At 36.2% G+C, this 24,986-nt stretch overlaps 1 protein-coding gene across 1 annotated transcript; it reads right to left on the bottom strand.

Moving 5' to 3' along the window:
- Positions 1-1,269: 1,269 nt before the first annotated feature.
- Positions 1,270-24,674, bottom strand: gc (GC vitamin D binding protein). Its single transcript, XM_041253033.1, has 13 exons — positions 24,523-24,674; positions 23,833-23,902; positions 23,317-23,449; positions 18,735-18,946; positions 14,094-14,226; positions 13,878-13,966; positions 13,126-13,255; positions 11,102-11,307; positions 8,124-8,256; positions 3,712-3,809; positions 2,943-3,075; positions 2,145-2,195; positions 1,270-1,419 (listed from the first exon to the last, which is right to left on the bottom strand). Exons 1-12 carry the CDS (start codon positions 24,584-24,586, stop codon positions 2,145-2,147), a joined length of 1,452 nt encoding a protein of 483 aa, XP_041108967.1. The 5' UTR covers positions 24,587-24,674; the 3' UTR covers positions 1,270-1,419.
- Between the last annotated feature and the right edge of the window lie 312 nt (positions 24,675-24,986).

The raw sequence follows: 24,986 nt of genomic DNA, 5'->3' as shown, positions 1-24,986 counted from the left end.
TAATCATCTGGGAAAAGATTAGTGACTGATAACATCACATGAAATAAGATAAGATATAACACTGAGCCTTTAGTAATATGCAATGTCTTAAGACTAGATGTCTGAAACTTAAATATCCAAGTATAAATACTACTGTTACCAGCCTGTTATCTGTAATAACAACTGGAGGTAGCAACAAGCCTTCTGCAATGATAGAAAAAAACCCCAAAACTAGGAAGAGGATTCAATACAAAAATAACCATGGTGCTTCCCTACAAAGTCTGTCAGTATAAACCCGAAGAATACATACTACCCGAAGAATAACTGCAGTTTGAGATTTAGGTTCCAAAAATTATGACCCTCACATTTGCAAAGATGTAACAGAAGTAAAAAGTCATCTTATTATAGAGCAGTATTTCCCTACTTCACCTTATATCTCAGCTCAGTTTTCATGTAAGGGTAAGGATCTGAAAAGAATGTACTAAAACTACAAGACATTTTCAGATTGAAGTATGTCTCTCTCTCTCTCTCTCTCTCTCTCTCTCTCTCTCTCTCTCTCTCTCTCTCTCTCTCTCTCTCTCTCTCTTCTCTCTCCTCTCTCTCTCTCTCTATATATATATATATATATATATATATATAATATATATATATATGGAAGTCATTGGTAATTCATGCTTACTTCCACAGTCGTTCAAAGTTCTGAAGAGACACTTGTTGTAAAGTTCTACACCCACATCCCCCACAGGTAAAGTAATAACAATATTACTCTAAAGTATAATCACTTGTGGCAAACAAAATTGACATTTCACAATCACATGTTTATCCAACCCAGGCAAGGTGGTACAGTGACTGTATATAAGAATAAAGAAAGGACATTTGTGATTCATGAGCACCATCTAGTGTAAAAATACATACAACATTAGGATACATTTCTTTACACCATCTACACCATCTAATATAGAAATGTTGAGTACATCTATTTTTTATTACATTTTTTTATTGATTCAGAAATGTAAATTCATCATGTTTATTTTATAAGCATGTTCATTAAATCTGGGGGGTAGATCCAATTCTCAAGTTCCTAACCCAGAGACAACTCTGCCATTTGATTTGGGGTCTTGTAAGTAGTCTTACATTTTTTTTTCTTATTCATTGTAGTTTTGCAGTTGGCGTTTTTCTCCATCGAGGGAAGACATATAGTTAAATACAACTGGATTGAAGGCTTGGAGATTAAAGACCATTGGACCAAGGCATAACAGATCTTTAAAGAGGCTTTAAAAAACAAACATCTTTGTATCTTTAATTTTATTTCATGACTGAAAAAAGTTCATATTAATGCAATTAGTTTTTAGTTTGTACTATACACTGTTGTATTATCTACAATTATTTGTAAATTTAACCATACGCTGTATCCAGAAAGGGACTTCCAGTTGAGAGCTCCTGAAAATAAGTCAGAAAAGAATTAAATTAATACTTCGTTTTCATTGTCTCTATACACCATCAATATCCAGTATACTGGTTGCAATGCAATAATATAAACCCAGTTCAAAGAAAAGCATTACTCGGGGGATTGTTGTTTTTATTATTGCAATTTTCACTTTTTGACCACAAATTATTTATTGGATTAACACTGTTTTTACAATTCAGAATACGAGTGTGCTTACACCTGCACTAAATAATGTAATACAGTGCAGTACGTTTTCTTCAGGGTACTGTGCACGTACCTTACACGGTGTCTGTCTGAGCAAGACACTTTGTGAATGACCAGTCGTTGCTCTAGCAACTGAAACATACTGTACTTGAAAATTACTTTAGGAAAACAAACAAACAAAAAAAATTAACACCTCACATGGATGAGTCACATACTACATTAGGCACCCCTGTTACCCAGCTGCCTGCATCTGTTTATACTTGGCGTTTTGATAAATATATTTTTCATTTTATCAAAGCGCACACAAACTTGATATCAGGTAAGCAGAAAAAGGCCATTCAATTCATCCTGGGCTGTATATTACAAACCTAGTAATTGAAACAACCAACTAACGATTTAAAGGTCTGTTTTTGCATATTACATCCACATTATTTCTGATTTAGCCCAGTCATTTTGGTAAAACCACATAGTACAAATAGATAAATAACATTTAAGAGTCAATTTAATTACATACCTAAATTAATAAACATGTATCACCATCACATGTGTGTCCAATTGTGTTTACCTGTAAATATCAAATAAATGAATACATAAATTAATAAATACATTCATTGGTAATTATTTGCAAACCCTAAACATACAGTACACTCAATCATTATTATTGTAAAAGTCATTGTAAGTGAGTGACGTTCATTTGAGCAGCTCTGAATAATTGCTTTATTAATATGGGGCTAAGACAGCTGCCACAAAGCAACTAAGTATCCTGCAAAAAGGTTATGCCTGCAGTATCATTAAAGCATGTTTGGGGGACTTGAGTTAGAAGAGTTAAATCCTTCTTGAGTGGTCTCACCAGGATTAGAGTGCTACGGGGAACCAAAAGCATGTTTTCTTTATTTTTCTTTTTTTTGCAATGAGATTAATATTGGAATATTCAAACAAACTCTGCTCGAAAATTATTCAGCTGCAAAAAATTACCAAATGTTGGTATTCAGAATTTACACAGGACTGCATCAACATGATATCATGCTAAGTAAATGAGGTATTCAGAACTCAGACAGAACTGCATCAAAATTTAAAAGCAATTTTAATAGGTGGTAACAAGTTTATGTAGCTGCAAGGTAATTTTTGTTTGATGTAATTCTTTGCATTTTGAAAAAGTACTTGAACATAAAAAAGCATTAAAAAAAATAAAAAATAATCTGTAATAAATGTGAATGCCATTCCCAAACTGTTAAACAAACACTATGAATGGCAGTAATAGGAAATGAAAATCTGAGGTTAAAGTGAATGTGAAAAGTTTAGTTTTCATTACCAGCTTCTGACACCTCAGTGGTGGTCCTTTTGGGAAACAGCAAGTTGAAGCAAACTCTGCCTGCTCTTCAACTTTTTTGTTGATTTCTTCCTTAGTGGCCCCAGGTAACTTCTCTTGAAAATGTGTCAATGTCCTTTACAAAGTTTTTAAAATAAAGAGACTTTAATACCATTATTGAAAAACATAAATCCCTTTAATAATAATGTGCTGAACAGAGTTTTTTATCAGAGGGTTATATGATGTATTAATTCTCACTTCAGTGAAGACCATTTTGGTTTTACAATAATTGAATTTGCTTTCAAGATAAACTCCAAACTTAATGGCTCTAAGTGTGTATGCATTCAAATGTTTAGGTTTTTGTATCGTATAATTGCATTCACTTTCTCTTTCTAATTTAAGGTGCTCACCAAATTATTATAAAGATTATTTTCAGAGAGGCTGCTTTTTTTTTAATTGTGTTTGATGTATTGCACATCTGAAATTCAATATACAATATTCTGAATTGATGGGTATAAAGTTTAAAGAGTACCAGTCTGTTTTAAGTCATTTTCAGCTTTGTGTTTGTCCAGAGATTATTAGATCAAAATAAAGACATGTACTTTTTAGAGTGTGTGTGTGTTTGTGTGTGTGATATATATATATATATATATATATATATATATATATATATATATATATATATATATACACACACACAAACACACACACACTATAAGTACACGTGTGGATAGCTTTGTTTGAATGAGATTTTGAATAGCATAAAACTCACCTTTCTTTATAAACAGTGAAATCCAGTTTCCGATAATTTTCACATATCTCATTAGCCTTTGATGTAAATGTTCCAATCTCTTTCTTCATCAGGGGTCTCTGGAACACAGAATAAATGCATTAGACACTGTCAAGCCATTTAATTAGGACCTGCATCTTACCCTCATCGCAACCTTGACTTGACTGGCACAGACTCCACAAGGTGCTGTTAAACCATTCAGAGAGGTAGGCAGAGGATCATGATGACGAATGCATCTTCACATTCATCTCAAACATGATCAGCTCAACTGAGATCCTGGGTTGTGGTGTTGATGGAAGATGTCTGAAGTTTGTCATGATCCTCAAAGTGTTCATGCACAATTCTGGCATGTTGGATGGGTGACCTGTTGTTTTGAAGTAGTCCTCACCATCAGGGTACAACTCTGGCACAACTCCGGCACTGAGGGATGGAGCTGATCCACAACGGGGCTTCAGCAAGCTAAGACATTCGTTCAGCCTCCCAGGGACCCAAGGTGTACCAGGAAAAATCGCCCACACCAGGGCGAAGCCAAATCAAATGGGTTATAGAGGTCCTAATAAAGTGCCAAGGCAGTGCAGACATAGAGCATAATCGCTTTGGATTGAGGTTGAAAAGTGTGTTGTTCTCAGTATCACTAACAGAATATGCACATACAAGGTACACATTTCTAAACTTTACATTTAAAAATATTCAATATTGACAATTATGTAAATCAGATGAAGTATTTTCAGGCCATATTTACAGGCCCCAGTCTAAAAGTCTATTTTAATTTTAGAGGACCAAAAACATGCCTCAAGAAATAAAGATTTAACAGTCAACAATACCAATTACAGTAAGTCAAAGCATTGTGTCTGTTCCTGTTAAACAAAAACAGATATTTATTTCTGTGTCTGTGCAACCTTAAAGGTAAATTCAGCAATGGCTATGTAAATTACAATTCACTGAACATGATTAAGGGCTGTGTAGAGGAAGAGATCTCAGGAATTGATAATAGAAGATATGTGCTTCGAGAAGAGTAAAGAGAGCTCCCTTGGCTCACGGAGAGCCACCCTCGCGGAGTGAGGCTGAACCGTTCGATCTCTAAGGCTGGGAAGCAATTGATACTTCCCCCAGGGGGGATCTAGAGGAGAGAATGGAAAGATGACAGTGATAGTTAAATTTGGCCATTCTCGCGGAGGATAAATCTAGCAGCGGGTGGGTTCATAAGAACATAAGAACATAAGAAAGTTTACAAACGAGAGGAGGCCATTCGGCCCATCTTGCTCGTTTGGTTGTTAGTAGCTTATTGATCCCAAAATCTCATCAAGCAGCTTCTTGAAGGATCCCAGGGTGTCAGCTTCAACAACATTACTGGGGAGTTGATTCCAGACCCTCACAATTCTCTGTGTAAAAAAGTGCCTCCTATTTTCTGTTCTGAATGCCCCTTTATCTAAACTCCATTTGTGACCCCTGGTCCTTGTTTCTTTTTTCAGGCTGAAAAAGTCCCTTGGGTCGACACTGTCAATACCTTTTAGAATTTTGAATGCTTGAATTAGGTCGCCACGTAGTCTTCTTTGTTCAAGACTGAACAGATTCAATTTTTTTAGCCTGTCTGCATATGACATGCCTTTTAAGCCCGGAATAATTCTGGTCGCTCTTCTTTGCACTCTTTCTAGAGCAGCAATATCTTTTTTATAGCGAGGTGACCAGAACTGAACACAATATTCAAGATGAGGTCTTACTAGTGCATTGTACAGTTTTAACATTACTTCCCTTGATTTAAATTCAACACTTTTCACAATGTATCCGAGCATCTTGTTAGCCTTTTTTATAGCTTCCACACATTGTCTAGATGAAGACATTTCTGAGTCAACAAAAACTCCTAGGTCTTTTTCATAGATTCCTTCTCCAATTTCAATATCTCCCATATGATATTTATAATGTACATTTTTATTTCCTGCGTGCAGTACCTTACACTTTTCTCTATTAAATGTCATTTGCCATGTGTCTGCCCAGTTCTGAATCTTGTCTAGATCATTTTGAATGACCTTTGCTGCTGCAACAGTGTTTGCCACTCCTCCTACTTTTGTGTCGTCTGCAAATTTAACAAGTTTGCTTACTATACCAGAATCTAAATCATTAATGTAGATTAGGAATAGCAGAGGACCTAATACTGATCCCTGTGGTACACCGCTGGTTACCACACTCCATTCTGAGGTTTTTCCTCTAATCAGTACTTTCTGTTTTCTACATGTTAACCACTCCCTAATCCATGTACATGTGTTTCCTTGAATCCCAACTGCGTTCAGTTTGAGAATTAATCTTTTGTGCGGGACTTTGTCAAAAGCTTTCTGGAAATCTAAATAAACCATGTCATATGCTTTGCAATTATCCATTATCGATGTTGCATCCTCAAAAAAATCAAGCAAGTTAGTTAGGCACGATCTCCCTTTCCTAAAACCATGTTGACTGTCTCCCAGTACCCTGTTACCATATAGGTAATTTTCCATTTTGGATCTTATTATAGTTTCCATAAGTTTGCATATAATAGAAGTCAGGCTTACTGGTCTGTAGTTACCTGGTTCAGTTTTGTTTCCCTTTTTGTGGATCGGTATTACGTTTGCAATTTTCCAGTCTGTCGGTACCACCCCTGTGTCAAGAGACTGCTGCATGATCTTGGTTAGCGGTTTGTAAATTACTTCTTTCATTTCTTTGAGTACTACTGGGAGGATCTCATCCGGCCCAGGGGATTTGTTTATTTTAAGAGCTCCTAGTCCCTTTAACACTTCTGCCTCAGTTATGCTAAAGTTATTTAAAACTGGATAGGAACTGGATGACATGTGGGGCATGTTGTCAGTATCTTCCTTTGTAAAAACTTGTGAAAAGTAATCATTTAACATATTTGCTATTTTTTTTTTCTTCCTCTACGATTTTGCCATTTGTATCTCTTAAACATTTAATCTCCTCTTTGAATGTTCTCTTGCTGTTGTAATATTGGAAAAACATTTTGGAATTGGTTTTAGCTCCCTTAGCAATGTTTATTTCTATTTCTCTCTTGGCCTTTCTAACTTCCTTTTTGACTTGCATTTGCAGTTCTGTGTACTCTTTCTGCGTACTTTCTTTTTGGTCCTTTTTTAATGCTCTGTAAAGTGCCTTTTTTCGCTGAATATTTTTTTTAATTGATCTATTAAACCATTTTGGCAATTTAGTTTTACATTTAGATTTGTCTACTTCAGGGATATAATTGTTTTGCGCCTCTAGTACTACATTTTTGAAGAATAACCATCCTTCTTCTGTGGGTGTTTTCTCTATTTTACTCCAATCTACTTCTGTTAGTCTCTGTTTCATACCTTCATAGTTTGCTTTTCTAAAATTGTAAACCTTAGCTTTAGTCATTTCTTTTGGGGATTTAAAAAACACTTCAAATGAGACCATGTTGTGGTCTGAGTTTGCCAGTGGTTCTCTGACCTCTGTTTTAGTTATTCTATCTTCGTTATTTGAAAAGACTAAATCAAGGCATGCCTCCCCTCTAGTGGGTGCCTTCACAAATTGTGTTAGGAAGCAGTCATTTGTCATTTCCACCATTTCTATTTCATCCTTCGCGCTACCCACCGGGTTTTCCCATTTTATTTGGGGGAAGTTGAAAAGTTGGGAAGTGAGCTTCACTTACCCCCAAGAGGGAGACCATTGTAAAGGAGGGCACAGTTGCGGAGGTGGTGAGCCGAACAGAAGAGGAAGTATAGTGGTGGAGGAGGGGAGGATGGTCAAAAACCAAAAAAAAAAAAAAAAAGGCAAGAGAGAAAACTCAAGGCTTGGGGTTTAAATAGGGGATTCGCAGATGTTACTGGTAGGAGGGAAGTAGGGGGAGGAGCCCTTATTCATGCCCCCCAAATACCACACAAGTTTCCAAGAATATGCTAAAATGTATGCACAGGCTCATACAAAGTGATGTGCACATTGCTTTCTGCATACAGTCTATGTGACATGTTCTTATCCCATGTCCAGAATACATGTAAAAGCAAATATGGATAGAGACAGAACAGTTGAAGCCAGACTGATGTATGGAAGTTTGAAAGAAATGTTATGTAGGCAAGCTGAGCTCTGAAATGAAAACTTGTTGGGGAACTGGAAAAATGTTACACAGTATTTTATTTCTAAGGTAAGAAATGAACAGCAAACTTCTTATAATTTCTGTCAGAGGGTCCTGAAGTCTGGTTGTGGTGAAAACCGCTTTCAGAGAGGCCTGTTCAATGTAAATTCACACCTGCTATTCAGAGACTTCTGATTTCACTACAGGATTAACAGGTGTAAGTAGTTTTATTCAAAAGAATAATATCTTTGAGTTACCGGGTAAAAAAAACAAAAACATTTATGGTATCAGCTTTTTTTTTTTTTTTTTTTTTTTTTTTTTTTTACTTAGCGTTTAAGCAAGTGTTGGAGTCCTCAGCACTACAGCAAGAATTCACCATCTTGTTGAAACCTCCAAAAATTGTTGCAAGAATTGGGATTGGAAGATGTTGGTGTCGTTTTCCAATCTCAAAGAAGTACCTAAACATACATAATGAATACATTTCTTCTGCTGTAGAAAAATCAATGCATAAAAACAAGAAGATTTTCAAAATTAAAGAGTAAGCAGCTTTGAACTGCATTTTCCCCATTACCTTTTTTTTATGATGTTTGTAACCATTTAGAGTGGTTTATATTGCTATTACTTTTTATCAGCCAGTGTCTTGAATGCTAAATATGAGTGCTCATCAATAACCACTGTTTTAGGTAACAAAAGCACTGATTATTTCCACTACACCTACACTTGATTTGTAAGGGTTGCCATGTATTAAATTGTACATATTCTTAGTCTTATGCACTTGAGAGAACATTTTTTTCTTAATGTATAATTCAGACATTGCTATTTACTGTAAGCTGTTTTATGCTAGGTTTAAGGTAGCCAAGAAAGGAAACTTAAACACTGAATCAATGTATAATACAATATAAACTATATATTTGTTAAATAATGGCCAGGTAGGTTGAGACCTACTTTTTTACCATCATGAGTAAACAAAAACTCTTGTTCAGCTTAAATGCTTAATGCCTAGAATGCCATGAAGTAAACGTGGGGTGTAAAGAATAGCCCAAAGAAGAGAAGTTAAATGATGTGCTCTTTGTCTCTAGTGCCCCATTGTAGTGGCTACCAGTTCCGCCCACAGGTATTTTCAGGCCTGGGCCAAGTTCAACTATTTAATTTATTTAATAAATAAATGGCCAGGCCTGGCATCCCAGAATGAATGGGCCTGGGACATGATTCCCAATTCCCCAACCCCCCAGTGTTTCTACAATTCCTCATAGATAGCACTGTTATAAAAAGGCTTTTATGTACTTGTGCCTTTTCATAGATCATAAGATGTGCTTGAGAGACCTATTTTGTTCACAGATTACTGTTGGCTTGCGTGCAGAACTTCGAGCTGTTTGGGATACTCACCTAAGTAACTTTTTTTTTTTTTTTTTTTTACAGAAGCAGTTTGTTCACCTCACCTGAACCTAAATTATTTTCTGACAGAACTGGAGAGATGGCTAAAATAGACAACGAAGGAGAACAAAGGATCAATGTGGGCAACTCAGAAGTTAGGACAGGCCTTGTCTTCTTGATATTCTTGTGATTTGTTTTTACCTAATATAAATCTCATGTATGAAAATGACCAGTACAAGCTAACCTGTGTACAGATGACATCCTGTCCAAAGTAATCTGGCACACTTCTAAGATTTAACTATTTATATTCAATACCAGTTCCATAGTAAATTCTATTTTTTAAAATTTATATTAAGTTAATACCAATACTTTGTGTGTAGGATGCCCCTTATTATAAGAGACATCATTTTGCACAATCTGAGCAGTCAGAATCTCAACCCAAATATGACTTATTAACTTACACTGTATAACTCTTCATTCAACAATTGCGCTATCATAAAAATAAATAAATAAAAAAATCTTTTAAGAATGTCTGGTGCCTTTTCTAAGACCATTTGCTAGCTCTCTGTATGACAGCCTTTGATTTCTTTGCCTAATACTGCCACATACCCAATAAATGTTCTTTCATGCCATTTGTTGTTCTTTACAGAACCAGTAAGCCCTTTTTTTCCAATAACTTGCTAACAGCATTAGCTGAGACATTTGCCACCACCTTTCAGTATTAACCCTTTCTCCCTCATCTGTTCAATCTTACCTTTATAGAATTCCACTTGGTGTAAACCTGCGACCATTGTCTACCAGTTCTGACAGCGCAGGACTTTTGTACTTATATTTGCACAAAAACAAAGCATTTTGACCAGGTTGAGCAATGGAATAATGTATATTCTGTTAGTACAGACATATTTAAAGTGTGAACATAGGAGTAGATGTGTGAATGGTCCTCTGTCCCTTTGGCAAAGGCTGTGCTGCTTAAGGGTGCAAAGGTAAAGTATGTGCAAAACATGCACTGAGCCATTCTCCTCCTATAGTATGTATTTCATTTTAATAAATGTAATTGTGTGCGTGTCCCATGAGGCTAGACTCCTGTTTGGTATGATTCCTGTTGCCGTTCTTAATCACTCATTGGTATTATCACACAGCCACTGCTGGTTTATCTAATACACTAGATGGCAGTGTTAAATATGCTGCAGTTAATTTGGTATTATTTTAATTTATACCATGTCCTTATTTATCTACCTGGCATGGCAAAGTTTGCAGAAAACAACCACTGGAAAACACAACTCTGGTTGCAAGCGGTTCATCGCTGACCAGCCTGTACACCAGTGCAGTACATTGTGACAAGTACAGCAGTCATGGCTTAGTTATAAAGTTTGAACATGGAACATAACCCACCTGTTTCCACTGCAACAATGCACCAGGAGTTACATATTGCAGGCTTTTGTGCAGGACACCCTTTTTGTTTTTGTTTAGCTGTGTACTTCTACAAGCTACACCTGGTCTGGGACTCTCAAACAGTCTGCTTCTAATGCCATGGAGTTGAGGAAGGGCAAAATATTCTGCATTTATTTTATTGTTTTTATTATGTAACTATTTTATAAAATGCCAGTGGTGAGAATCATTTGAACAGCTATAAACTGATGGCATATGTTTTATTAAAACAAAAATAAAATACCTCCAACTGCTGCAGTATCAGAATATTGGGCTTCTTTTTGTCATAAAACAGTTGGCTAACTAAGAGTGGCCATTATCTACTGTATGTAGGTCTGCTTTTTCAGTTTGTGTTATTTCCATCACCAGATTCCAAGCTGACTTTCACATTCACACCACTATTAATTAATTCATGTTTTTGTTCAGCCTGCTCTGCATTCCAATTGGATAATAAAAATACCTTTATTTTTGTAATTTGAAATACATACCTTTTGTACTTACTTATTAATAGTGACAGAACTAGCATCTTTGCAGAGATCTTCGTTCACAGGCTCTTGTATTTCTGATAATTGAATAGGGGGCTGGGCGTCCAATGAATCAACGCAGGGTAAAACATCCAAACAAGGTTTAGTACAACATTTTTCTAATTTATCATACTTGGCTGGTAAGGTGGAATTTGTACACAAGACTGTCTTCAATCCTATAAACTAGAGAAAAAAAAAAACAGAACAAAACACAAAACTACCATTATAGTACACATTTGACATATTGCAGTTAATGTTGATGCATTCTTTTCATGTTTTAGATGCACTTTGTACTTCATCACGATCCCGGTTAAAGTTTAAAGCTGTCCTGCGTTTTCTAAGTTTAGCTAGTGCTGCAGAGCATAACCCCTGCACCTGTAGCTAGAACACAAGGCTCACACACTCACATTATATCTAGGGGGAAATTAACATCGATTAAAACCCCAGCGTGCTGTGCTGAAAGAGATGATTTTATTAATACAAGACATTAACCAGTGGCCTGTGGACTTTTTGAAATTCCGTTTTTGAAGCAGAGCCTGCAAATCAATTCCATTTCTATAGTCAACACCATTGCTATTACACAGCAAGGGACCAAAACCAAACTGATTTTTTGTTATTGTCATATACCAAATCTGGATAGTCACACATCTCCCACAAGGAAGCTGTAATGATCCACCCAACATTACTACAGCTTTTTGTGCATGGAAGTCCAAATTGCTTTGCTGAATAGCTTGCCAGAGACAATGTGGCATCTTTAAATTATTAGTTCCAGTTGACTATAACAATTTTTTTTAAACATTTCTTTTTTTAATGAAACCTAAGGGGATGAAACTATCATTAAAATGTGAGTTTTGCTATTAACTTTACATCTCATTTCCATGCCGACTAAATATCAGCTTTCACAAATCATTGCCTGCTCATGCAGTAGGATTATTCTTTTTTTATGTTAAGCATTATTTTATTTTTTTTACAAGGGTTTAATTAAGTAACAGCCAAAATTGTTTGTGGCAGACTTGTTAGAAAGTCTGTAACAAAATGGTTGATTGTTTCACTTATTGTCGACATGTTGAAGATACGACTGTTACTGAAGACACCCATCGTGCAGGTATCGCAAAGTCCAGAAACAAAACAAAACGTTAAAATAAATTAGTTCTGCACTGTATAAAAAAGTTTGAGAGCAACTGATTTAGAGGACATATCTCAAACCCCAATGTACCAGAGTGGTAATTTTGAAAAGAACTTTGAAACAAACTAAAGTTATAAGAGATGTTAACAATGAAAAGAGAAATTACAAGTACATTATTTAAACAGTTGTAGCAACATGTGAGAATACATAACGCTATATTTTTCAGAACCCTGCTACTTACTCTTTAAGGCTAGTGCAATGAATTGCTATAAAGCACTTTATGAGTCAAATGACAATAATCTGAAACGCTGAATAAATGGTGTCATTAAAAAAAGAAAAAAAAAAACACACACACACAATGAAAAGGTCTCTAAACCCCTCATTTTTCTTCCTTGGTCAAATAAGCTTGCAGGGCTACTTATAGCAAATAATATAGCATTACTTGGTACAACATTTAGTTATAGCAGAAAGTTACGTGAGGTTACGTCACAAACAGAATTTTCACGGCTGAAGTCTGGTAAGCATAATGCACGTCTTCTGGACTTGTTTCCACAGCTTTTTAACATTGAGAAGGTGATTTACCCACCCTTTAAAGTCATACAATGTTTTATAGCATGAGGAATGTGTGCGGTATCTGTGTGCTATGTTACAAAATAATGACGGTGGAGAGGGAGAGAAACGACTTTCTAAACTGCATAGAAACCAGGCCAGTGTTGGTAGTTTACCTGTAATTCTGCAATACTCGAGATAATATCATGATTTTTGATGTGTACACTTTACTCTAACCTGCCGTTTACTTCAATCTTGAGCTTCTGATGCTCATACTCAAAACATATTTTCTTTCAAGCTGCTTTTTCCATGGAAATAATTCTTACCTCTTTAACAAGGCATTCAGGGTTTGGATTGAAACAACATTTTGCAAGCCCTTGTTGAAGATACTCGGCTATGGGGAAGACTTCTTCAAACGAAGCACTAGGTATCATCTGTCCAAAACTTACTGCCAATCTAACCAACACAAAAATATCAACACACTTTAAACACCTTTTTTATGAACAAGATAAAAACAATAATACAATGACAAAGTGATGCATAAATTAGTACATTTTAAGGGAATGTGAAATAAGGTTTACATTTGATAGAGAACATGCATTAATGATAAGGTTTTATCCTTTTCCTACCAGAGTGGTACAAGTATATAAAGTAGGGATCAAATCTGACCAGAGCGCCCCAATATACGTGCACCCTCTGGTGGCTGTGGGCAAAATCTTATAAGCCAATTAACGCCATTAACTTAATTTTTTCAAACCTTGTGGCCAACAAACTTTTAATGGTTTCTTTATAGCAACCATGGAACATATTAAATCTAAGTGATGTTTAAGTTTATGAAATTCAAACAATTATACAATGTAAAAACAATACTAGCCTCCTATTTTGCAGCCCCCATGTTGTCAAAAATTCTTAGATTTGATGCAGAGTAAGAGAAACTGCAAACTGGAAAGCCGCACAATTCTCACAGCTTCCCAGAATGCACGTGCAACCTTAGTTTTAGATTTGAACTGCCGCCTGTCTATTGCAACAATAGGAAACACACTTAAAATGTTAGCTGGGATTAATCTTGTTTACTTACCCAGTACTCAGAGATTTGAAATGCACTTGGTTGTGGCAAAGATGGGAAGCTAATCGTAAAAATAACTTGGAGTTCTTTTGTTGTAGTCTCTATAATTGAAAGTACAAAATGCAGAATTGAATATAGAAAACAATATGAAAGTTTAGTGAATTGTTTTCAACCATTCTTGTGTTTAAGAGCAAGGGGAATAAAATGAGATCATCAGATTACGATTACCTCTTTAAGAAAACAGACTTTGGATTGAGATGAACTGCAGCAGGATGCAACCATCCTTGAATAGCTGTCAGTAGCATTTAGTACTAATCCAGCTGGGACACTTCCATGCCTTCTTGCCAGTTCATAAAGATACCTAAGACATGGACAAATTTAACTAGAAACTGAAACATACAGTAAAAAGACAGTCTTTCTGATTCAGTGTACAGTATGATCCACCTTCAGTACCATTCAAAGAGTCCACCATTTGTCACAACTATATATTAACCCTACCCCCCCCCCCCCTTCCCCTTTGAAAGATTGTAAGTAAGACAGTTGCAAATGTGTCATTGTTCTTCAGACTTGTAATTACAGGAAAGAAGAAGCATGGATTTTATGCCCATTCATGATAATGTTCAAAATAAAAAAACAAGGCCCAAGGAGGAAGCATATAATTTTCCCTAGTACATGCACCCTATATACAGAAACAGCTGCTGCTATTAAATGACACAGCTATATTTATTAGTGTACATATGCTGCTGCTTGTTCAGATACTGTATGTCACATTCTCCCTCTAGACCTGTGAGAACACTGCACAGGAGGAATTACGTGCCCCGTACTGAATGGTTTTGCAGTTTATTCCAGGGGGAGTCGGAAGCCGGCCATTCAAGGAAAGGGACGACATCACGGTACCAGGAGTCATCACCCTAGTACGGTGAGCGAAATTTCATTCATAAATTGGAGGAGACGTGATTGAACTAGCTGTCGGAGGGGGCGGGGCTATGGGTATTATTTCGGGACTGTAAACCTTCGTTTTTGCGCTGGCGATACACATTGTTGGGTAGAGCCAGCTTTATTATTTCTGAACGGTGAAAAGTGGTTGGAGGAATTAAACTGTGAACCGTGAACTTTGTGTCTGCCCTTGTTTGGAAGACCTGCATCACCCTCTCACCACACACAGCAAACCACACGTTCACAGTCACCTTAAGCAAAATAAACAAATAATAACAATATATTTAATAATAAAAATAAATAAATAATTAAATAAAAAATAAACTAGTTTTTATCCGATTGGCAGTATACAGTAAAATATCACTACTGGTACCAGTATATTTATATATTAAAACCCCCCTCCCCCCACACAATTAAAAGGTATATATGTAGCTAGGTATATGTAGAGAAGTGTGCATATGGTTTTGTTAACAGTGATTTATTTTAGAAGAAAACATTTACTTAAAACAATAAGCCATTTGTGTAGGGTACATAAAATCATAGACCTCTACTTTTTTTAGCTGATATGCAGGAAATTTACCTTAAAATTTCACAATATATTGGAAAAAAAAATACAATATCAAAATGATATATAAAATAAAAGCTTATGAAATTATTGTACATTGCGATTTATCAGTGCTTGTATTTCTGGTCAAACTGGTTGCAGTCTTGCAGAGCTCCACACACAAGTCTGCACAGTTTCTTTGGTATACTAGGAAATTATGTCAGAGATAAGAATCATTTTGTAAAACATAAACAAAACTTGCAGTAAGAATAATGGGGTGATTGGATGCTACAGAGTTACATAATTATTTTTATGTTTAAATGGCCAAAAAAGAAACTTAACACATCTATGAAAAGTTGAACTGTGCACAAATAGGCTAGCAAAACATTAGTAAGCTTTCATACCTATCGACATTTACTTTAAAATGCCACAACAGTATTAGGTAGTATACCTGTAATTCTTTGACTCTTTCTGTATAGGTTAGTAATCATGCATTCATTTATCACCTAATGTCTTGAGGATGCAAGAGTACATTGCTCAATAAAATCCTTAATACTCCCCAAAAAAGATTCTACTGTACTTAGTGTCTTGGTTCTTTTACATCAATTTCCTTTCATTGTAAGATAAGGGTTTTGTTAACAACTTTGCAGGAACTACCAGACTTCAGTAATGACCGATACTCATAACTCACAACCGTTTTTAGTAGCTGTAAACATCTACTTGTGAAAGCTAAAGAACAGACATTTTTGGCAACTTAATTACAGATTAAGTTTGCTATTGAATTATTGTTAATTCTGCACAATTTTCATAGTTTTGTTGTGTATTTGTGGGGGAAAAAAACAAACAAAAAACGTTCCACAGTAATGGTTACCTGTTCAAATTTATTTCTGTAAAGCATGTGATTTTTTTTTTTCATATGCTCTACACTAAAATCATCTAAGTTTGAGCTGGAGAGATATTTGGAGGAAACACATACAGATTCAAAAAGGCAGGAGCCTATGTCAATTCCTTCAGATATCCCACCTATCAATCCACCTGAATACCAAATGGAGGACTGTGCACCTAAGTGGAAAGAAGTAGAGCAAGGTGTGAAAAAAGCAAGGGCAACATCATCTCCAGGGCCTAATGGAGTTCCATACAGAGTGTACAAGAGTGCTTCTGGAGTTCTACGAATCCTGTGGAAATTGATGAAAGTGGCATGGGAAAAACAGATTGTACCAAGAGCATGCCGCCACGCAGGTGGAGTCTTTACACCAAAAGAAAAGGATTCTACAAGCATCGGTCAGTTTTGTCCTATTTCCCTATTAAATGTAGAAGGCAAGATTTTCTTCAGCTTTATTGCTCAGAGATTGTCAACCTACCTATTAAAGAACTGCTTCACTGACACTTCAGTACAAAAAGGAGACATTCCAGGTTTCCCAGGATGCTTAGAACACATCAGCGTAATCTGGCAACAAATTCAATCAGCAAAAAAGGAGAGGAAGGAGCTCCATGTGACATTCCTGGATTTGGTTAATGCATATGGTTCAGTGCCACATGAACTTCTTTGGGCAGCATTTGATTTTTTTCAGCATACCGATGACAATAACAAATTTAGTGAAAGCCTACTTTGGAGTTTTACAATTTAGTTTTTCAACTTCAGAATTCAGCACTACATGGCAATGCCTAGAAGTTGGAATAATGGCAGGATGTACTATTTCTCCATAGGCTACAAGTAATTATAAGGGCTTCAAAATGGGTAGTGGGAGGGGAGCGCTTGGCTTCTGGAATGGGACTACCACCAATTCGAGCATACATGGATGACATGACAACAGTGATTACAACAGTAGCCTGCACTAATCGGTTATTGGGCAAATTAACCAATAACAATGAATGGGCACAAATGCAATTCAAGCCCACTAAATCAAGGAGCATCTCTATAATTAAAGGTTAAATTGTAGATAAAAGGTTCTACATTAATGGTGAGGCAATACCAACAGTGTCCGAGAAGCCAATGAAAAGTCTAGAGAGATGGTACGACAGGGATCGAAAGGACACAGTTTGTGTGGGAGAAGTTAGACAACAAGCAGTGGAAGGGTTTAAGAGCATAGACAGCAGCGCTTTACCAGGCAAACTGAAACTCTGGTGCTTTCAGTTTGGTCTACTGCCAAGACTGCTGTGGCCACTGACTGTGTAGGAGGTTTCCTTGACAACAGTTGAGAAGCTGGAAGCTTTAATCAGTTCATACGTCAGGAAATGGTTGGGAGCTCCATACTGCCTCAGCAGGGTGAGACTTTATGGTAAAGGAATACTGCAGCTACCAATCTCTGCTCTAACCGAGGAGTTTAAGTACTCCGAAGTCCGACTGGAAATGACATTAGTAGATTCACGCGACAAATGCGTAAGGGAGGCAGCACCTGTGGAAAACTGGAAGAAAATGGATGGCAAAGAAAGCTGTGGAAGATGCTAAGGCTGCCCTTCAAATTGAAGAGATTTGTGGCACACTCTACAACTCGGTTTCTCAGAGATGTCTGGTTCAGTGGCTTAGAGTTATGTTGCACAGTGAAGAACTTATCTGAAGCAGCAGAAAGCAGCAGCAACTGGCTGTGGTTGAGACAGAAAGATTCTGGATGGGGATCTCAAGCACAATAGAAAGAAAGCAACGCTGATGTACAGGTAAGTAAGCTGGGCTGAGCTGAGTGGGGGATGGAGGGGAGTGATGCTGGGACACCAGAATCACCATTGAGCCCACTTGTGGTGTTGTGGGCTAGTCAACAAAACACTGAGGATGGAAGGTGCCGATTTGAAGACCCCAGAGATGTACCCTACTTAGCTCAATCCAGTCGGTTGTCATGTTGATGTGCTGGGGAGACCGCGCTGGGTTGATCCCCGGAGCCAGCATCGCAGCTGTTGTGTGTGCTGATGCGCTGGGGAGGCAAAAGAGCTGATCCCTGGAGCCAGCATTACACTACAGCAATCGACACCAGACACAAGGATACTACATCATCAGATTGAAAACAATGCAAATGGATGCAGATGCAGATGGATCACATTAGTTTAATGCAAAGCTACATCTTAGTTGGTGCTTATCTTGGCGTGAGCCGAGTTCAAATCAGCATGAAGTTCAACATCTACTCTCATGTAATGGAAATCTATTAAAGCAAATCTAGAACTTTCTTTGGGTTGCATTTTAGTGAACCAATCTGTTGTCAGTCTCATAGTCTGAGCTAGGCTTTAAGCCTTCAAACCTTCTTGTCATCAATAATAGTTGCTCCTAATTGTATAGTATCATGTTATCACAGGATAAAATAAGGATTTGGATTAGTAATCCAACTGCAACTCAATGGGGCAGTGAATTTTACTAATCATACATTGACATATCAAATCTTATTCGGATGTTCATGTCTTACCTTTCCATATAACCCTTGGGATCTGCTGTGAATTGCTTACACACTTCATCATCTGTTGGCTCCTCGAGGGAAGGAAACTCTTCTGAAAGGACACGTAGATTAGCCAAACACAGTTTTCTCTCCAGGCTCTGTTCTTCACAACATTTTGTGATTCCTGGGTGTTTCGGAAAGGGGGAATCCTCCATGCAAGAGACTTCAGACATAGCAGTAGCCTGTTTGAGATACACAAATAATATTGCGGCAACACAGTTAAAAACATAAGGGACAGAAAAAGACAGTTTAATATGAATTGCTGAGTACTGTGTTGTTATTCACTGTGGTATACTATGGTTAGGGCTTGAACTTTTTGTTTTTTATTTTCCAAATGTCTACCTCCCTTTAAATGTTAGTTAGTAGTGGTTAAGCTGTCTCTACGTCCTAATAAAGAGAAAAGTACTAATTAAAGACTGAGTTTCTTTGCTACAAATCAGGGAGATTTTAAATTATGGACAGCTTATCATTGTAGACTCCGTACTGGGTATTTTATTCTGAAAAGAAAATCTGTCAGGACAACTCCATGACTGCAGGAAAGAAATGCAATTAATGTAATTTGTCACATCTGTTTCAAAAGAAACTTAAGTCAAACAGAATCGGACTCAGTGATGAAGATAAAACAAGAGACATTTTGTAATTAACATTTTCTTTAATTAGGAACTAGGCTCAAAATACGTTTAAATGGATGTCATGCGATCAGAAATAAAACCTGAAAACGTCACACTCTAACTATGGTTAAAGCATCTCAAAGAGTAGCAAAGCACCTTCAAGGATGGTGAACAACAAATAATTATGGTACTGGCTAAAGGCTGTACATTGAAGTTAAAAGCAAGGGGACCTGCAAAGTTACAATCGAATTTCACCATGTTAACTAGCTGAATTACATTTCAAATCCCAATGCTTGTTGCTCCAATGTATTAAAAATAATAGTAACTACAATTTTGTATTTTTTTTTCTTCTATTTACTCACTAAAACATAATTTCTTATTGCATTTAAATGAATAATTGTTTATTCATGGTGACACAGTTCATGGAGCATTCAACTCTCCATGAAAGACAATGATGATAAAGGGTTGCTGCTGTCAACAACAACAGCATAAATCTGTCTAAGTGAACATTTCAGACAGCAACCTAATTAATGGCTGGGAGGTTCGTTTAAAAATTGTACCTGCAATCATCATATCTATTTAAATTAGCTTGTGTCCAACAGTAACGTTGCATTTTATAACTGAATGTGATTTCATTGTAATCTGTTTTCTGTTCAAACTTTTAGCTTTTGATTTATTATCAGCTGTATGCAAAATACTAAAAGTTCCTTTTGAGGTATGTAGCATACTGGTAATTCTACCAAAACATGACGTGACAGTCATGGCCACAGAATTCACAGAGCTTCATTAGTGTAATTTGCTAATGGTGCTGATGATCTTTGTGACTTCAATACTACTTAATTAAAAGGCACTTTTGTGAGAATCATCATTTTGTTTTCCATTTAAACCAGTACCTATTTTCTACAAACGGGGGGCAGCACAGCTTCAACAAAAACATACCACAACAATCAACTGGACTCTACTGAAACCCACCAATTTGTGCAGAAAAAAAATATGGACAGTTTATCTTCACAGTCAAAACAATGGCAGACATTTATAAAAATAATTTATAAAAAATGTACCTTTCATATAATCTATATATTTTCAAAAATGTTAGCAGAACATTAGTTGACTAATTTCAAAGCCTTTTGTAAAATATCTGCTGCTACAAATTTAAATGAATACCAATGTAGATGAGAACTGCCAATTTAACAAATGTATCAGAAAGTAGATTTGAGAGATAATCTGCTAATGGAAAAATAGCATTAAGGCCAGCATATTCATTTTTCCATACTAATGGTAGTGTACATGCAGAATACACTATAGATAGCCTCAATACACAATGATGCATAATCACCCAATAGATTTGTGATTCAAAAACATATTTTGAACTCCCAGGGGTAAATACCTATTGTTTGAACTCATATGAACAGGAATAAAGGAATGGTCAAAGGATTTAATCAATGAGATAAGGCTTTACACAACTGTAAGAAGGCTGCTATGTTACATACACTGAAATATAACCCCAATACATTCATAAACACAACACATACACTGTTTTTAGTGAGATATCCCACTGTTTGAAACATGCACACATGCTTAGTCCTTTAGTTGACTGCTTGTTTCCTGGATTCATTGTATAGTATTATTACTGAACTTTCTGTATCAACAGCAACATTATTATTACTAGAAACTATAACATGATTTAATTACATGTTTGCATAGGATTTCGTTTTTGATTAACATTAACATTACTGCCGAAATTATTATGTTAATCGTTTTATAGGGTTGTTACCTGTCCGGTTTGAAATGAAACACATAAGAAACACCAGCCTTCCTTTAATATTTTCTTGGACAGATCATATAACGGGTCATTTTGGAGTGGAATTTATTTTGGCTTCATTGGCTGTTTGGATTGGATGGCCAATAATACTTCAACCAATCAATGTGTGGCATACAGTGTGCGATCCCACCTTCTGACAGACTGGTGAAATGCAGCACATGTTAAAGAAGCGTGAGCTGGACATGGGAAAGAATGTGACGCCAAAGTGAATATGAGAATTATGGCCAATTTGCTTAAATTTTTTTTACAGCCGACCAGACATTTCCATCAATGGATTAAGGAAATCTGGAATTTATTATACGATCAGAAACTGAGGCTGTGTAAACTGCCTGTTACTGTGGTACCTGTAGAACCTTTTTTTTTTTAGGTTAAGCAGTTTTGAGTGGGTTAATTGTTTATGCCAGACTTGTTTATTGTCATGATGGTTAAATGTGAGATGTTTATCAATTCAGGGAACTTCACATTACTCAACTGCACACAGTGTAATTCAAAAAAAGCCCAAGACACGTGTCTTGGGCATCAGAAAGACTGTCTGATGCATTAGGTAATCTATCTTAAAACCAGCAACATTGTACAGCAATGAATGCAGCCTGTAACATCCGTTGTACTATCTGGACAGAACAACCGGCCGTGTATGTAATGGCGTCCACTGAATGTATATTAGTGTTACTCAGGTCAGATCCCTACTCATATGTATATATATATAGAAGGTAAAGTTAGAGGATTGGTAACCAGAAGACCCTGTAACTCTCTGGGACCCGGGTTGGAGACCCCTGATTTAAGGCATGTAAGAGGTATCTGTATATTAAAAAAAAATGGATCAGACATGCCCTTTAACATGAAAAATACATAAATACAGTATTATTTTATGCATTTGACCTTTTTCTGCTTGCTGAAAGAAAATCTCCATTGGAACACGCACCCTCTGAATGTCAATGTCACCAGAAATACAGTAAGCCCAACAGGAACAGCAACTAATCTCCGGTTTGAATGACAAGCTGCAGTAATCAAACATCTGGATGCAGACTGATTACTGTGAATAAACTTTATGAACAAGTCACTGAACAAACAGCACAACCTGGACTAACAAATGCAGTCTACGATATATTGTCAATTACTGCAACTTTTTTTTTTTTTTATGTTTTACATTTTTTTAGAGGTAGATAAAAACAACAGTTTGTAACCCATGTTTGCTTTTATGTAGGAGGTTCCTGAATTGAAACGTTTTTTCAATGGTAAATGCTCACTTGATTACAGGTGTTCCTGTACAGGCAGTACAGCATGAATTCAAACCAATAAAAAAGTCTGCAACACTTTCAGAAAAAGGTATGTTTGTCAGTGCCATAGTGCCACTATCTGAAAAATTTACCAAGTGCATTTTTGCTTGAAATTTAAAGCCTGTAAACTATAAATATACAGGTGTGTCTGGGCTGGTTTTTGTGTTACAACTTTACTTACTGTGAAATAGTATAAATGCACCAAAGTTTGCTGGACTTACTTGCTTTTTTGTGAGCGATTGACTGTAAACATTTCTACTTCTACATGTATATAAAATTGTCATTAAAAAATAATGTTAGTTATGTCATGTTTCTACCATTTCAGACAGGTATTTTTTTTATGAAATAAGAAAATGAAACGCCGTTTGTATGGCTTTTTTCACCTTCATAATTAAGCCACTAGAACTACTGTAAAAACCAGTGTATAAGTCTCCTTTTTTGAGACAACAATTTCAGGAAAAAGCCTATGTCACACTGGTGTATAAGTCTCTCCCCCTTTTTAGGACCCCCTAAAAATACCTAGAAAATAGAGTTATACAAAGGTTTTTATAGTACATGTCTGTGATTTTTCATGCTTTGGTCGCAATTGAGCTGCATTTTTATGTAGGGCCTTAATTATTTTCAACATCAATAATTGTGTTTCGGAAGGAACCCTAAAAATAGCACTGAGGAAGTTCCGCCCACTGAGAAATGTATGCACCATATACTGCAAATCATGATCTTAAATGTGTTCAGTAATGGTAATGAGGGGTTTTTAATAAAATATAAAATATATAAATGATAATGCTTTCAATCTTTGTAATTATACTGAAGTGCTCCATTTTAATTCAGCTTCAACTCACCCCATCATCATAGCAGCTAGGATCAGCACCCTCTGCACAACACCTGGCTGCCAGGTTTACCACTGCATCAAGAACAGCATTCACTTGTTGAAATGTAGAAGTTGAGAATTTCTGGCTGTAAATAACAATCCCACTAAAGAAAGGAAAATAGAGTTTACTGTAAACACTGCTTCATCCTATATGTCAAACAAACACGTATGTCAGAGCTATTGCATTTTAAAATGCCAGAGCATGCGTATTCAAAAACTTAAAAAACAGTAACAATGATTGAGTGTGTTTATGATTGACAAACATGCTTCATTACAGAATTAAATCAACCCACGGAAACCTCTCAGCCAATTTAAAACACATTGGTTTTGTCTTATCCCATGCTAGCTAGCTCATGCACAGTATTTTATTACAGTTATTAACATCAGTGGTCATAGCTCTATTAACCAAATAATTGAATAGCTTTTATTCGTAATTTAAACACTAGGCGAACCACAATATGATTCACAGCATAGTTTGTACACATACCTGGCTTTGAATTTCTCTCTTCCCAACATCGAGTAGTGTTGGCATATTTTCTCTTTTTCATAGTCTTTGCCTGCAATGAAAGAATATTGGGCCAGGTTAATGTCTTGACATCGAAATGCAATTTGCTCCATTTTTGTTTAACCACAGAAAAACAAGTAACACTTAACTGAAGGACTCAACAATGCCTCCATTGTTCCTTCTAGTTTAACACTAACAGTTTTGTTTGGTTCACATACAACTTGTGCAAATTACTTTTTGGTGTAAAAAGAAATCTGAGTATAGTACATCATTACGTTTGATAAATACAAAGGTTTCTTTTTACTAAAAAGTACAGGATCATTCATTCCAGGTATAGAGTACAGGATGATTAAGTGCAATCTGTTTTCATTGTATATAATGCTTCATGCGCTTTTAATGTTTCTAATGTAATGCAAAACACCCCAAAACATAGTGTATAAGATTTTTGCAGCAATGTCCCTTTACTTGATAAACTCAATTGAAGCTACAATACAGTCCAAATACATTTCTGGAAAGCATCAAATGGCAGTAAAGGCAATATTAAAACACATAATGACTTTTAACAATACGCTTAGAAAATTCAACTTTCACACATAAATGCAGGATATATAATATAATGATATATAATATAATAATACATAGAATTTTTTTTTTTTATTTATTTTTTTTTACCTCTGGATCTTGAGTGAACAAAGGTAACCGCAGCAGTAAACAAAATAATCTGAACTATCTTCATGTTTTAATTAGCATCTATTCTTAATTCATTTTCAGACTGCTGTGCGATCACTAGGTCCCTCTAGAAGCAGCTCTGTAGAATGTTAAGCCAATTTGAGTTTGTCATGTAAAATATTAACCTGGCAAATCTAGCAAACTTTCAAACAAGGTAAACAGATTATCAGAGGGTTATCAAAGGCACAACATGTAACATTTGCAAGCAAAGCAGAATTTAGATTTACCTCGATGATGTTGAGATCAGGGCTCTGTGGGGGCCATACCATCACTTCCAGGACTCCTTGTTCTTCTTTACTCTGAAGATAGTTCTTAATGACTTTCGCTGTATGTTTGGGGTCGTTGTCATGCTGCAGAATAAATTTGGGGCCATTCAGATGCCTCCCTGATGGTATTGCATGATGGAT

The sequence above is a fragment of the Polyodon spathula genome, chromosome 1 (genome assembly GCF_017654505.1).
Source record: "Polyodon spathula isolate WHYD16114869_AA chromosome 1, ASM1765450v1, whole genome shotgun sequence".
Classification (NCBI taxonomy): Eukaryota; Metazoa; Chordata; class Actinopteri; order Acipenseriformes; family Polyodontidae; genus Polyodon; species Polyodon spathula.
This window is presented reverse-complemented; position numbering and strand designations above follow the sequence as displayed.

What these genes read in the sequence shown, in the direction of transcription:
- gc (XM_041253033.1), bottom strand. Translation starts at nt 24,586, where the DNA reads ATGAAGATAGTTCAGATTATTTTGTTTACTGCTGCGGTTACCTTTGTT. An exon ending in CTGAATGCCTTGTTAAAGAG is followed by an intron (nt 11,308 to 13,125) that starts GTAAGAATTATT and finishes TTTTTTCTCTAG; the next exon opens with TTTATAGGATTGAAGACAGT. An exon ending in ACACTTGCTTAAACGCTAAG is followed by an intron (nt 3,810 to 8,123) that starts TAAAAAAAAAAA and finishes TCTGTGTTCCAG; the next exon opens with AGACCCCTGATGAAGAAAGA.